At 35.3% G+C, this 14,279-nt stretch overlaps 1 protein-coding gene across 1 annotated transcript in view; it reads left to right on the forward strand.

Moving 5' to 3' along the window:
* GALNTL6 (polypeptide N-acetylgalactosaminyltransferase like 6) overlaps positions 1 to 14,279 on the forward strand; it is a gene marked incomplete at both ends in the record, with an annotated part of 483,371 nt that overhangs the window by 205,492 nt on the left and 263,600 nt on the right. Inside the window, one exon of the mRNA XM_082315259.1 lies at positions 8,645 to 8,811. Within this exon, the coding sequence (XP_082171385.1) occupies positions 8,645 to 8,811 (167 nt within the window). The remainder of the gene's footprint in view (positions 1 to 8,644; positions 8,812 to 14,279) is intronic.

The following is a 14,279-nucleotide window of genomic DNA, read 5'->3' on the forward strand; positions in this document are numbered from 1 at the left end:
CATTTAACTTCTTCTGTGCTATTATCTATCAGAAAGAGTGGTTTACAGGGTTGTTGACGTGTCTAGAAGGCACAGAACCTGGTAACTGGCCAAGGCATTGCTACTGACATCCCTGAATGTGCATAAAATATTGTTGTTATGTCCACGAGGTCAAACAAATTGTTGCTTTTATGAATCAGCTTTTGCTGTAAAGTAGCTGAAATGGTGCCAGCTCTGCTCTCCTTTCTCATCATTTTTAGAAGCCCATTTTCTTTCATTTGGTCTTCTACAGAGGTAGTAGATTTCTGCATGTTTCTGTTAACAGAGAGTCTGTAAAGATGGAGAATTTTGCAATTCTGCATCTTTTCTTAAGCTAGTATGATGGTTTAGGACTTTTTTTCCTACTTATAAACTCATCAGGGAATTAAACAGAACTATCCCTATACCTTGAAGTAAAAGGGTGCTATTTCTTTATTTCTGCCCAGTAGGGTAGGCTAACCTACAAAATGAGATCATAATAGTCTTAGGACTATCAGTGGTGAATAACAAAGAAGTGTAATTGTAATTCCTTTTCACTACCTCTTTTTATGAGTAGTCCTCTTTTCAAGTTGCATTTTATTAGTGCCTGCTGCAAATAGCTTCCAGGTGTTTCTGTGACAATTTTTTTCTTCTTCCTCAGGCAAGTTAGTATTTCAGGAATAAAGGAACCTCTTGCTATTCTTTTAACCTTCTAAAAGTCTCCCTGCAACTTTGAAACTGCCTCTAAAAGTGTTTTATTCAGAAACTCTGTCTTGATTTGTGTTTCAACCCAGCAGAAGAATTCTATATCTCAAAGGAATAACTAAATCAGTATTGCATGTTTTAAAGCAAGTTAAAGGGTGTGAGAGTGTATCTTTTTTTATGAATAAGCCTTGAACTCCTGGAGCCAAATGCCCAGCTACGATAACAAACTGTAGGAACAGCATGCCAAATACAAAGCTGGCAGAAAGTTCCACTTTGTCAGTTATGTATATTTAACATTTTTTCACTATACAAATTATTTACAAATAAATTCTACCTTACCTTTTTGTAAAGAATTTTGGTTTCATAGCAGCCATTTTCTGGTGACTCTGTGGTAGGTGTGTATAATAAACAGTATTGTGCAGCTTTCCGAGTTCAGTTTTTCAAAACAGTAATAAATGACATACCAAGCACTAATCATATATATGATTCAAGTAATGTATCTGATAATGGAAGGGAGAGAGGAAGGAGATTCTTTGGGCAGAGATAGTGAAGAGGTACTTAACTGCTTTGAAAACTAATTTGGAAACAGCTCATGCCCTGGTAGAGAGGTCCTCTGTTTTTAAAAATCTCATTTGAAAGTCTCTAAGGAACAAATTTAATGATGTAGTATTATTCTTTGATAAGAAATATCAGATATTAAGTTCTGAAATATTATGGAAAGACAAGATTGATCAAGGATAGCAATATTGGAAAGCGTAACTTAAGGTTCATAACGTTTGATTCACGATAATAATCTTGAAAATGTTGTTGTATCTGATTCATCACGAAATTCATCACTTGGTGCCAGTCTTTTCATACATACATATACAAGTGTGTGTGTCTAAAATATTTTTCCGACAAAGTCCAAATTGCTAATGTTATTTCATAATTCTAAGGATTTGTGTGAGGGAAATGCATAATGCCTCTTGCACGTTCTCCTCTTCTAAACTCCCTTTGTTCTGAATGCTAATGTAATAACTTCAGTAAGAAAATACAGCTGTGAGCTACTTACCTAGCAAGATGACAGTTGCTTATCATGGTTATTTTCTTCCCAGGTGTTTGTACCAAAACATTTGTATATCACTTTCAGACTTAATACAGAAATTATTCTGGAATTTAAGAATTCATTAAATAATAAGTTTGTAGAAATCTGTTAACATTTATGCTAAGAAATTGTCATTCTTGTAACCTTAGCTACTGAACCTATTATTCAGCATTGTTCCACGAATAAGTGCTGGTGTGCTGCAGTTAAATATGTGATGTTTAAATGCAAGACAAGACACATCTTTAGGAGAGCACCTGTAGTACTTTATTAAGGTTAATCTGTAGTCTGTTAAGGTTAAGCAGAAAATGTTTATGCTGACTAAGAGTGCTTTTCTAGTTTCAGTCATCAGGTTCTTCTCCCCCTTGAATAGTATTCCTACCATGAGTCCTAGATATGTACAGTTGTTTCTTCACCCCCTTAACTGCCCCCCCCCCCCCGCCTTGTTGATTCAGGCATTTGAATACTGCACTTTTGAAATAAATGACCTTACTTTCCAAGGTCTTAAAATAATCTCTTTTGGTGGTAGTCACTCATTTTGAAAAGTACAACCAAAAGACTAGTTATTATTTGACTGAACTCTGTCTGAACAGTTCTGCATTTTTAAGTGTCTAGGGTAAGTACATGGTTTAAAAATACAAAAATTTTAACTACACGCTTTCTTTAAATTAAAAAAAAAAAGTCCACCTAGAGAACACAGTGGACCTCCACTTCCCAGTTTGCTTTTATAATGGTACCAGAATGCAATAGGATTATACTGCAGAAGCAAATTATTTTGGTTTAATAACTAACTTGTTATATGGAGTAATGGTAAGCTAGGTTTTTCCCTTGTTTTGTGTGATCTTTTCTAACTGAATGCAGGCAGTTACTCTCTGTGTGTGTTTAGGGGTGGAGGAGATATCCTTAAGAGTAACTTGTGTATTAGTTCGATCTTCAGCCTTATTAGAAGGAAAGAGAATAGGCATATTAGTACAGCATGCATGTACAGCATACAAATACTCCTGCAATTACATAGTAGCTACAAACCAAGATCAAAACATCACTGTGGAAGCGAGTAGTAAGATGGAGTCCCTGCCTCCATCTTGAAGAAACTATTGGGAAGAGGTTCTGTGAGATTAACTGAAGAAGATGAGTAGTATAGGCAGAATAGTCCTAATCACTGAAAGTCACTCTCTTTTAAAGCTCTTAAGAGTAGGCATGTTACATGCATATGATAAAACTGTGTGGTGTAGAAACAAGAGAGAGAACATTCCCATATATTGCTGGATTCCAGTCCTGGATGTGAAATGGGCAAGCTGCTTGAATTCATCACCCTAGTCTGGCAGTCTGTAAAGCTAGGAATAATCCCAAATCCACCCACTGGAGAAGATTGCAGGCCTGGGTCCATGTGGTTAGGATGTGTCACAGGATGTGCAGGTGCCTGCCGTTGTGCTGCACCAGGTGCTGATGATGTAGCGTGGCATATAGCTAGAGATACAAGCACGTATGTGAGCTATGAAGACTGATCAGGATCTCTTGGAATACTTTGGGGAAGACAGCATCAAACATTGAACAACTAAACCTCCAGTTCTATAAATGGTCACTTACCAGCCATTGATGAGGAGGCTGTATTAGGCATGTAACTGAACAAGGGCAGCTGAGGAAGAGGTAGTATGAGGTTTCTTAACTCCAGCAATTTAACCTATAGGAAACTGTACCTCAAGTACAACTTGATGTATTTCTGAGCAAAGTGAATGAATGCTACCTCAAGTATTAAACATTAAAGATTCTACTGAACTATTTGGTTATCTGAGGAAACAAGTGTGGAGGTAAGGATGAAAGTGAGGAGAAGTATAATGAAAATGGTGGAATACTAGTCAAATAATGTGCTCTTAGCATCTTTAAATATTTATCCTCTTATCAGTATGGGCATGATGTTGAGTATGCATACATAGCCAGGACTGATTACTGAGAACACTTTCATGGAAATTATTGTGATCAAAGCTGGTATACTAATTTCACGTAGACTGATTTAGTTTTCTGTCCTCAATCCCATAGGCAAAATTATCAAATTTCATGGGAGGTTTTTCTTCTGAGACTTTGCATATGTTTATATTAACATACATTTCATTCAAATGAGCCATTTTACAACATATACAGAACCAAATTATCTGAGTCAAATGACCTGTCTTCATCTTCATTTAGTATTCAAATCAATCTTGTTACTGCAAAATTCTCATGAGTTATTTTAAAAGTTAGTCCAGATGAAAATACCACTAGGGCAAAAACTGGTCCTGATGGAAACAAACTAAAAATAGCAAATAATACCTTAGTATTAAAAATTATTTTGAAAGACCTAGTAGTTGTACCCTTTTTTCAATTCCCCATTGATTTTGTTTTTGTTTTCTTAATTCCTTAGAATATGATGTGATACTAAAGCTCTACAGTAATACATTTTCCTTTATCAGTTGCACTATGACTTGATAATGAGAAGGATAGCATAAAGTAATGTTTATTGGCATCAACTATGTTACAGTCTTTTCTATGTTGAGTTAGGTCTTGGAGCAAACTGAAACTTGCTGAACTGACTATCTGTCTGTCTTAAATGTACTAACTTTTTTGAATATTGATTTTTAGGATTTCTTTCCAGGCCTTTGTGGATTTCCCAGTATTCCAAGCTTTAATGAAAGTCAGTGTATTCTTTGGACACTTTATGCTGCCATTCAAACTACTTGATTAACACTTAACTGTCCACATAGCGCCTACATTCATTTAAAGTGTGTGAGTAATTTGCAGCATCTTCAGGTGGAGGCTGACAATTAGAGTTAGTGTGTGCAAGTATGATCATTTTCTAATTCAACAGGTGTTTGATAAAATTTCTTACTGAAATTGTGAGGCTTTGGAAAATAAAATTATTTTGCTCAGCCGTATTTGAAGTATTTCTATAGGAAGTCAATTCAGTTTCATTTAACATATATGTTTTATAGTTTTACATACAGTTTAAACATATAGTTTAAAGTTTTACCGAATGAATATTAGTGCTCATTTAAACACTGTAAAAATTGAATGGTAATGGTAATCTTTTATACATAGCATTTTGCCTTTCTACAGTAAACCTTGCTTTATTTTTTATTTTAATAAATTTTGGTAAGATTGCATTCTTCACGAAATATGAAAGCCTCTTGAATTATAATTTCTCGTTTCTTTGGAGAATCAAGAATCTCGCTTTTAAAACATTCATTCCACAGGGTAGTTAAGCTATTAACCAAATTAATTTTAAAGAGTAGACATATTGAAATCCGGGTCTGTATTTTGCTTAGGAATGCTTAAAACACTGTTATCATGTTAGGATTATTTTGGCGAGAGCAAAAAGTGTGTAGTCTTGAAAGTATAACTTTGTGGTGGCTGAAAAATAAAATATTTATTAAGAGGCATGTTAGAACCTTGGAACTAGCATAAATAATAATGCAAGGTTAGTTTGAAGCTATGATCAAACTTTGTTAGCACCTCCTCAAATGCACTCTATGGAATTTTTTTATAATGAACTAGTGTTGAAAGAACACTTCTAAAAATCTTTGCTGATGCAAAATTGTTGCAGTTAATGGTAAAAGTATCTTTCTAGTAGCTTATGCTTCTTGGTTTTAAATATCATTCTCATTAGTATGTCATCTTAGCTAGTATTTCAAGTTTTACGGATTTATGTCAGTTACTGTTGCATGTAAAAACTGTTATCTTTTCTGCTTAATACATGAATCGCATATCTACCTAGACTGGTTTATTCTATGTTGTAGGCACCATTAATATAAATATAATGATATATGACTATGGACTTCGCTCTGACCTAGTGATCTGATAACTAGTTCTCTCTTCTAGGCAGAAAGACCTGATCATTATTTCTAAGACTAGCAATGGCTTACAAGAAGCAACGTCTGTGCTTCCCAGTAGTCTTCTGGCAGCCATTGGAATTGGCATCGCTTCTAAAATGCAGGATATGAAGAACCACACTGATGGACTCTGAACAAATGTTGCAGGCATATATAATTATTCTCTTGGTAAATCCAATGTCTCAGCAGTGGATGTCTAACTGCATCTTTATTGCAATTCATGGGCCTTTCCTGAGCATTACAGCTATCCGTCAGATCTGTCCTGCAGCCCATCACAGCACAGAGCCAGCTATACTCTGCTATAGATAATGCTGAATAGAACTTCAAATAAAATGGATTTCTGTGTTATGCCTTCTAAAACGTAGTGATCTTCTGTTACAGTTAGTCTCATGTCAGAGAGCAAGGGGCTAAAAATGAGCAGAATATAACTTGCTGAGGAAAGGCAAGTAGACCACCACTATGAAACTTAACAGACTGTCTTAACAGCAGAAGATGACAAAATTTAAGGTTTCGTTTCTATGAATTTGAGAATATGACCAGTTTTTTTTTGAGAAAAGTAGGAAAATGGCATTTTGGTGGTTTGTGGCTCTTACTAGAAATCAACTCACATTTAGCCAGGTACCTTTGGAATGACTATCAAAGTAAAAGTAAATATAAATGAGGATTAAAGGTCTAAGTGGAATGATAAAGACACGTTCAGAAAACGTAAGATGTTTTCCTCTTCTGTCTTCTAAGTATGGTTTTCTTTTAGGGTTAATAGAGCAATCTGTTCTGTAGGAAGTATGAAATAGGTCCATTGATGTTGCTTCTCTTTCTCATCACTTAGAATATGGAATTACTCTGAAATCATCAGTGAGAATATCCAAATCCAATGACTTTCCCCATCTGTATACTCTTAAGCTTACAATATGGACCATACAACTACACAAATTTCAGTACAAACTCTTTCAAAAGGTATATTGTTATACAGGAGGGGCAACATTTTTAAAAAGAAACAACATTCTGATGTATTTGGGTGTTTTGGGTATTACTTTTTCCCCTTACCCTTTAGAAGTTGTAGTCTGATGTGTAGGGTTCTTTTACTTGTTTTTGTGTTATTTTTGTTGGCTTGGGCTTTTATGGAGATGGAGAACTTATTAGTTTGAAAATCATACTTACTGGGAGTTAAAAATGCTAAAGGAAGAATCTTGCTTTCAGGAACAGCATAAGAATTACATGCATGTATAGTAGTTGCATTTGTTCTAGTCCAAGAAGCATTTTTGTTGGCAAACAGCTGGTAACAGTAGGTGGTGGTGTTCTTAATTTGCCAGCTGAAACAGTTACATATTAATAATGGGCTTCCTTTGTTGTACTTCTGCCCACAGATAAGAAAAGGAATTTTTGCTTAATTCTATTGCTGCAGTGAACTTCCCCCCCCCCCCCCCCCCAAATGTTAGAATACATACTTAGCCTTTTCTGTCACTAGGTAATGAGCACTGTTTTCTCCGGAACTTTACATTCTTGTAAAGCAACTGTCCTTTTTCCAGTGTGCATATATGTTCTACTGGCAAGCTGCTTATTAAAAAGTTTCGAAGTATTATTTTTGCAAATGGCTTGTCATTAAATTCATTGTTGCCACATTTTAGGAAGAAATGTCTGAATTACAAATTTAGGTATTATTTTTTAGGAGAATATCCAAAATCTTGATTGTTTATTCACACCTACATAACAGTTAATATTTTGCAAATACAACTGTAGTAGCTATGAGTTTTTGTTATTTCTTTGGAACATTTCTTCAGTGTGGTAGCTGTACAATAAATTGGTAAATATTGATTTCTAAGTGACATTTATAAAGTGGAAATGCAAACTAAGCTGCAAATACATGTAAATCAACATTATAACCTACAGCAGTATTTGATATGCATAGTTATTCTTTCTGAAAAGCAGCAGAGATATCTGTACTTTTTTATACCTAGGAGTGGCAAGTCTAAACTTTTTTCCTTTTTTGTTGCTTTTGTTCGTTTATCACAAAGCTGACATGTTTCTGCTTGTAGGGATACCTTTCTCAGGGTGTGACTTTCTCGTGAGGAATGAGAAATCATTCAGTTACTTTGTCCCCAGAGCTGAAAATGCCATGCCGTGTTAACAAAGGAATGTGTCCCTTTTCCCACTTTTTCAACAAAACATGAAAGATGAGATCCTATCAGTTTCAGTAACCTAAACATTATTCATGAAATATTCTCAGCTATTAGGATAAACTGAATTACAAGGCCATTATTTATTTTTAAAGAATGGGATTTTTGCTCAAATATGTAAACAAGTCAATATTAAAAATGGTAAGGTCAAGCACTGATATTACGTAGATACTGTTCAATTAAGATGCTGAAGGTGCAGTGCTTTCCTTTCAAAAATGAAAGGTTGTTTATTTTCTTGCTTGTATCAGTCTGCATCTTCAGAATCATGTGTTGTTTTATCTCTGTATTTAGTAGGAGCAATCATTTTGGATATCTAGATGTGAGGTTGGAGTTGTATTTGTGGATGTTGCTGTTTTGCATATTGTATGTGTGAGCCAGGATAATAATACTGAGTTGTTTTCTAGAATTTGTCCCTTGTAGACTGCTTTTAAAAATTCTGTCTGCTATGGACAAAAAGAAGATCATTTCCGATTTTCTTTTGCTTCATACTATGTTTCAGAATTCTTTCTTATAAGAGGATTTGTTTTCTGGAAATAATGTTGTAGAAGATATGCCCTCTGTCATTTTGCAAGAAGAAGTTTCCAGGAAAAGAATCTAATTCCAGCCAGCGTGCTTAAATTCTGTTGTTGTTCAGATTTATTGTATGTTGTAAGCAATATAAATATTTTAAACGAGCCAGTTATTGTCACATAACAGTACTGCTTGATTACACTGTTGGATTTTATGCCAGAAATCATGATGGCTGAATGGCCCAAATGGATGGCAGTATTTGCCAACTTAGACTTTTCAGTATGCTTATACAATTATTTTTTTTTTCTCTCCAGCTGTAAGCACAAGGTGTACTTGGAAAAGCTACCCAATACTAGCATAATTATCCCATTTCATAACGAAGGCTGGACTTCACTCTTGCGAACAATACACAGTATTATCAACCGCACTCCAGACAGCCTGATAGCAGAAATCATTCTTGTGGATGACTTCAGTGACAGAGGTAAGGCCCAACTGGTTTTATTTTAACTTGAAATTTATAATGCAGTGTGGTCTGTATAGAAACTAAAGGGAGGCAAAAAGTGAGGAGATTGTACCTGCTGGACTGCTTACCTTGAAGCACTGTTTGATTGTTAGCTGGAATAAGTGCGTATAAGTGGCTTTGGTTTTACTTTGCATGAATACTGAAATTCACGTCAAAGGGAAGAGACTGTGAACTGTTCATTGTCCTTTATTTAATGTAGTATTTTGAATATATTATTTCTGAAATACTGCAAACTTTAGTGTTTTAACATCTTTTCCTTAGGCTTCACTTTTACTCAGAAAACCTATTAGCTTTGACCATTTTTGGATGCAACTCATTAGATTTTAATCCTGGAATTTTATTGAGTTAGACAGTCATATACTGGTTCAAAGTAGCCATACAGAGAAATGAGACTTTTTTGAATGGAATGTGAAAAACTGCTTCAGAATAGTTAATCAAAATTTACATCATCTGCTTATAGTACAATTAAGAAAACTGCAATTGCTTAGTGACCTTTGCCATCATTACTTCTTGAATGCAACACAAGAAATCAATGCTCTGAAGTTCCTTAAAAGAAATTTTACAATTTCTTGGGTAAAATTCATCCATAACAGTGATATGGAACTGGGAAACAGTTTTTCTTTCAAATTTCTGTACATCTTTTAGGACTTCAAGCATGAAGAGCTTTGACTTTTTTTTTTTTTTTTTTTTTTACCATTTGGGGTGTTTCTGGTTGTTTCTGTTGAAGCATCAGTTGCTAGCATGTATGTGAGCCTTGTTCTAAGTAGATTGATAGTGAAAAAGAGAATGGTGCTCTTTGCTAATGTCTTAAGTAAAACCTTTGCTTCAGCTAGGAACTTAGAGGAGCAGATTTGTGACCTACAATTGTGAGTAGCCCCTGGGTGAACAAGAGGAATATTAGTGCAGTGCTGCAGTGGAATCATTTTTGTAAGATTTTTTTTTTTTTTTTAACTTGATATTTCAGGGGCTAGAAAGATTAATGCTGCGCACATTTATCTTACCCTCTCATATCTGCTGGTTTAGTTGCAATATGTCCTTTGATGAACTGCTTCTCTATCTGTAATGTAATTTAAGTCAAATTGTAAAGTGAATACAGCTCTGGCTATCCTGTGTTTATAGAATCTAGACCATGGATGAAAGTTTTCAAAACAAGAAGTGTAGAGCAGCACAAGAATTTTTCTGCAGGCTAACAATTTCCTAGTAGTAAACAAATTACATGGAAGTCTGTAAGTTGGTTTTATGAGGTACCTGACAACTAAAAATGCTTCTTATACTGAGAGCGCAGCTATTGAGGCTATGCTTGCTCAATATGGTGATGCTGTAGCTTTTTTTTTAATGGTGATCATACTGACTATTGTTGAAATACTTCTAAATGTGTTAATGTTTTAGAAAGCTTATCTACTTCCCAGTTATTAGAAAAAGAGTTAATGCCAGTAAACAGGGAATACTGTAACTTGTATTGCTCTTTCTTGCCTGCCCTAACTTGGGTTCTGTTGCTGGCTGAAAGTATTTTGGCAGTAAATATTAGCTGTAATATTAATTCCTTCTTAATTCTTACAACACTATAAGAATCTGCTGAGTCTTCTTCCTTTCCAGTTGCATAAACCTATCTAACTTTTCAGTGGAACAGTTTTCAGCTGGAAGAAGTGGTTCATATAGCACGGAAATGCTTAACATAAGCGTCTCATTTGAAAATCTGAAAGAAACCTATTAAGAAGACTTGTATGAAAGACATTGAAGACAGATTAGGTCAAAAATTAAATATAAGTGTGTTCAGTTGTCAAAACTGGTAAAACCATTGCAAGCGAAGTTTACTGCGGTGTTGAAGCAGTGTAATGATTAGTGATAGATCTGTATGCCTTTTTCTCATTGTATAATTTCTCCATGAAGCTTCATATGTCAAATAGCTGACAAATGGCTATTACTTGCTTTTGTGAAATCAGTTATATACTATTTAAGTGATACTGTGTATGCTATACTTGTTCCACAACTTGGTATTACAGAGTTTTCTGGTAGGATCCTAAACATCACTTGTAGATAGTTGAAAGTGAGAATGTGATATTTCAATAGCACTGTTATTTTGGAAGTAGTGATTCAATGACAAATGTTTTTCCCTAGGGTGTTCCACTAATCAAACCTTTCCTTTTTACTAAAGTCTAAGAAGTTGTTATGCAAAGCCAGTCCTTGTTAGAAACAGAGTAGATGAGAAAAAGTAGAAGCTTGAAAGCGGTTTAAAAGATGGATAAAAATGCTGGTGCTTTTTAGTTTCCTTAACTAATGCAAATATAAATACTGAAATGCACATAAAGAACTTATGATAACAGATGATGAAAATGTTTTAGTGCACAGCCGGGTACTCAGCAGTTTGCTGGTTTGTCTGCAAAATTACCTGTGCGCCTTCATTTTATTCGTATTCACTTCTTTGGCTTTTGTGATCAACCCAAAAACTTTAGATAGTTCATGCATAATATTCACCATAAATTATGACATTTAGAGGTTATAAAAGGACAGATGCACCTTTTTAAATATTAATATAATACAGACTAGAGACTTGGTATTAAGAGGGAGGTAAGCAAATGTTATGAAATTTGGAAATGCAATATTTGGCTAGGTACAAATTTAATATAAAAAAACTACATGAATATAGAAAATCATCTGTGACAGTTGGAAGGAAATGTAGATTTCAATATAAGTACCCAAAGTTGCAAAGTATCTTTATTCATATATTTTATAGAGAGTTTGTATACTTAAAAATGATGAAGGAATGGGAGGGAGAAAATTGAATTAGTGGAACTCTTCATTTCAGCAAAAATAACATTTTTGATTTACATTGTAAACACAAATGGCCAAATGGTGGTGTGCTGGCAAGATGAAAGGGAACTGAATCTAGAGTTCACAGGAGTTTTACTATGCATAGAAGAAATACAGTGTCACTTAACAAGCTCTATAAAAGAAAGGCAAGTATTAGACTTTTACTTAGTTTGCCTTAGGAAACTATTAATAAGGGAACTGCCTATGCTGTGTGCTGGCAGACATTTAAGTTTAAGAATGTTTTTACTCTTCCCAACTGATTTAGCAGTCAGTTCTTCGCTAGAGACTTCCACTGAATAACTCAGTTCTAGGGCCAAGTACCGTAGCTTTTTCACAGAAGTTTAATGATATACATGCCTTTGCATACTCAGGTAAGCAGAATGTCTCTGACTTTGTGATGGATTTTGGGTTGCAATTGCAGTGCCTGATTCATGCAAGCCCTGTATTCTAAACTCTGTGTAAATTAAAGATCTATCAGTTTCAGTAAGCGTTGTCTGCCATGGAAAACCAACACCTCTTATGTTGGAGGTACCACCATACCTGTGTCGGCTATCTTTGCAGTGGCTTTGTGTGCACCTCTGGTATTGTGAGCCTGGTTCCTGGGAAAATGAGCCTTGTGGAAAGTGGCTTTTTTCTGGGAGGTTTTTTTGTGGTTTGTTTTCGTTGGTGGTGGTGGTGGGTTTTTTTTTTTGTGTGTGAGGGGGTTTCAAAATGGGGGGGCAGTTGGTTTGCAGGTTTATTTTTGAGGATGGGGTGTTTATTGTCATCGTAGTTTGCCCCGAAGTTACGGTCTGTTGCAGACTGATCTCTGAAAACATGGCAAGAAGCAGAATGTGGGCAACAGTTTTGGAGGAAAGGACAAAATGAAAAATGAAGGAAATTTTCATTGGTTCTATTATGGAACAACTTGCATTTACAAAGTAATACTAAAAATTCTAATTAATGTTTTAAAACTTTGGGGTAACATAAATTGGCTTAATTCATGTCAGTTGCCAACACATGATAGGTTTGTATATCAACCTTGATTCCTTTTGTGTTGTAATGACTTTATTAGCATAGTGAGGCCTGTGAACTTAGTAACACAGCATGTGCCCATGCCTGTAAAGTTGACTTACCAAACATTTTTACTTTACCCCATAGTTCTCTAACCTGTATAGCATCTATTGTAAGAAAAAATAAACAATGCCACAGCCAACAATGAGTTTATTAGCAGTAACAATTATTGGATGCTTTTTTAGTTGGCAAAAAAGTGATCAGATTTGCCAAGGAAAAAAATTGGAAAGCAGCCAACAGCTTCTTGCAGGACAGAACTAGTTTCTGTCACTGGCAATGAACTGATGGTTTGGTGCAAAATGACAAACTGGGAAATTTTCATTCATGTTGATAAGCCAGTCCCTTCTCATTTTGTCACCTATCATGTTCTCCTATCTCTGTCATCTTGCTTAGCTCTGTTTTCTGCACCACTACTCATTTGATTTTCAGAGATTATACTGTCCCATATCAGGTGCCACGTGCTTTATGCCACACCTCTGTTCTGTGAATAGCCCAGATTAATAACATGCAGGTCAGTCTGCAAAACCAACCTGTGATGACTTGATCAGGGCTTGATTTAGCTGGTCAGTGAAATTCAATGGCAGTGATGTGCTTTGCCTTGTGTGAACATGGAGGAAGATCTGATCTATGGCCCAATTACCCTAATAGCCTGCCAAACCCCTTTTGGCCATATAGAAGTTGTCTGATTTTATTTTATTTTTATTTTTTGAACTTTTTAATTTTTTGACCTGTAGTTCTGTAAATTATATTGATGATATACAATAATGGTAGGGTAAGGGAGTTTGTGCTAAAAGCAAAGCAGTTCTGTCAGAGTGTCAGATTGCACAGCTTCCCACTCAAATACATGCTACTGGTTGCATAAAGATGAAATTCCCTGTGTTTTACTTGCAGACAGCTAGTTTATGTAACATGTCACTTGTGATTCCAATTCATGGATGCTTGGCTTCATATTATGGCTGGATATAACTTTTCTAATGAAATGAAAGTGATGGTTATATTGTATGAATGCCTATCTTGTCATAGGAAACCTCTGCTATAGACTGCCAATTCCGATATGGTGAAAACACACTTCTCAAAAAAAATTGCCGTTGTTGTCAAAATATACAACACTTTAAAAAGAAAATCAGAAGAGGATGTTGTAATATTCTGAAAGTCAGCATCTACCAAAGAAAATGCTTTTAAATCTGTCCCTTTCCTTAAGTTTAGGAGCCTATTTTACAAGACGGTATATAATTGTTCAATGACTTTTCTTTTAAGCTGAGCTCTTTAAGGTTACACAAGTGATTTATTTTTCTTAAATATCAATAGTTCTCCACCTTTATATATCAAAGACTATACTTTTGAACTCGGGTGTGTGCCCACCTCTAAAAACTGAACACCCTTCTCAAAGAAGTGTATGCCTGTGGGAATTGGGGCACCAAACACAACACTTCTAAGAACGTCCATGCTGAACGCATCCAAAGGAGTACGTGGACACAGCTCGTTGGCACTCTTCCCAGAGACACAGTAGGTCAAGGAATGGGACATTATTAATTTTTAATGGGAAGGTGTCTGGGATCGCC

The sequence above is a fragment of the Platalea leucorodia genome (assembly GCF_965183815.1).
Source record: "Platalea leucorodia genome assembly, chromosome: 6".
Taxonomy (NCBI): Eukaryota; Metazoa; Chordata; class Aves; order Pelecaniformes; family Threskiornithidae; genus Platalea; species Platalea leucorodia.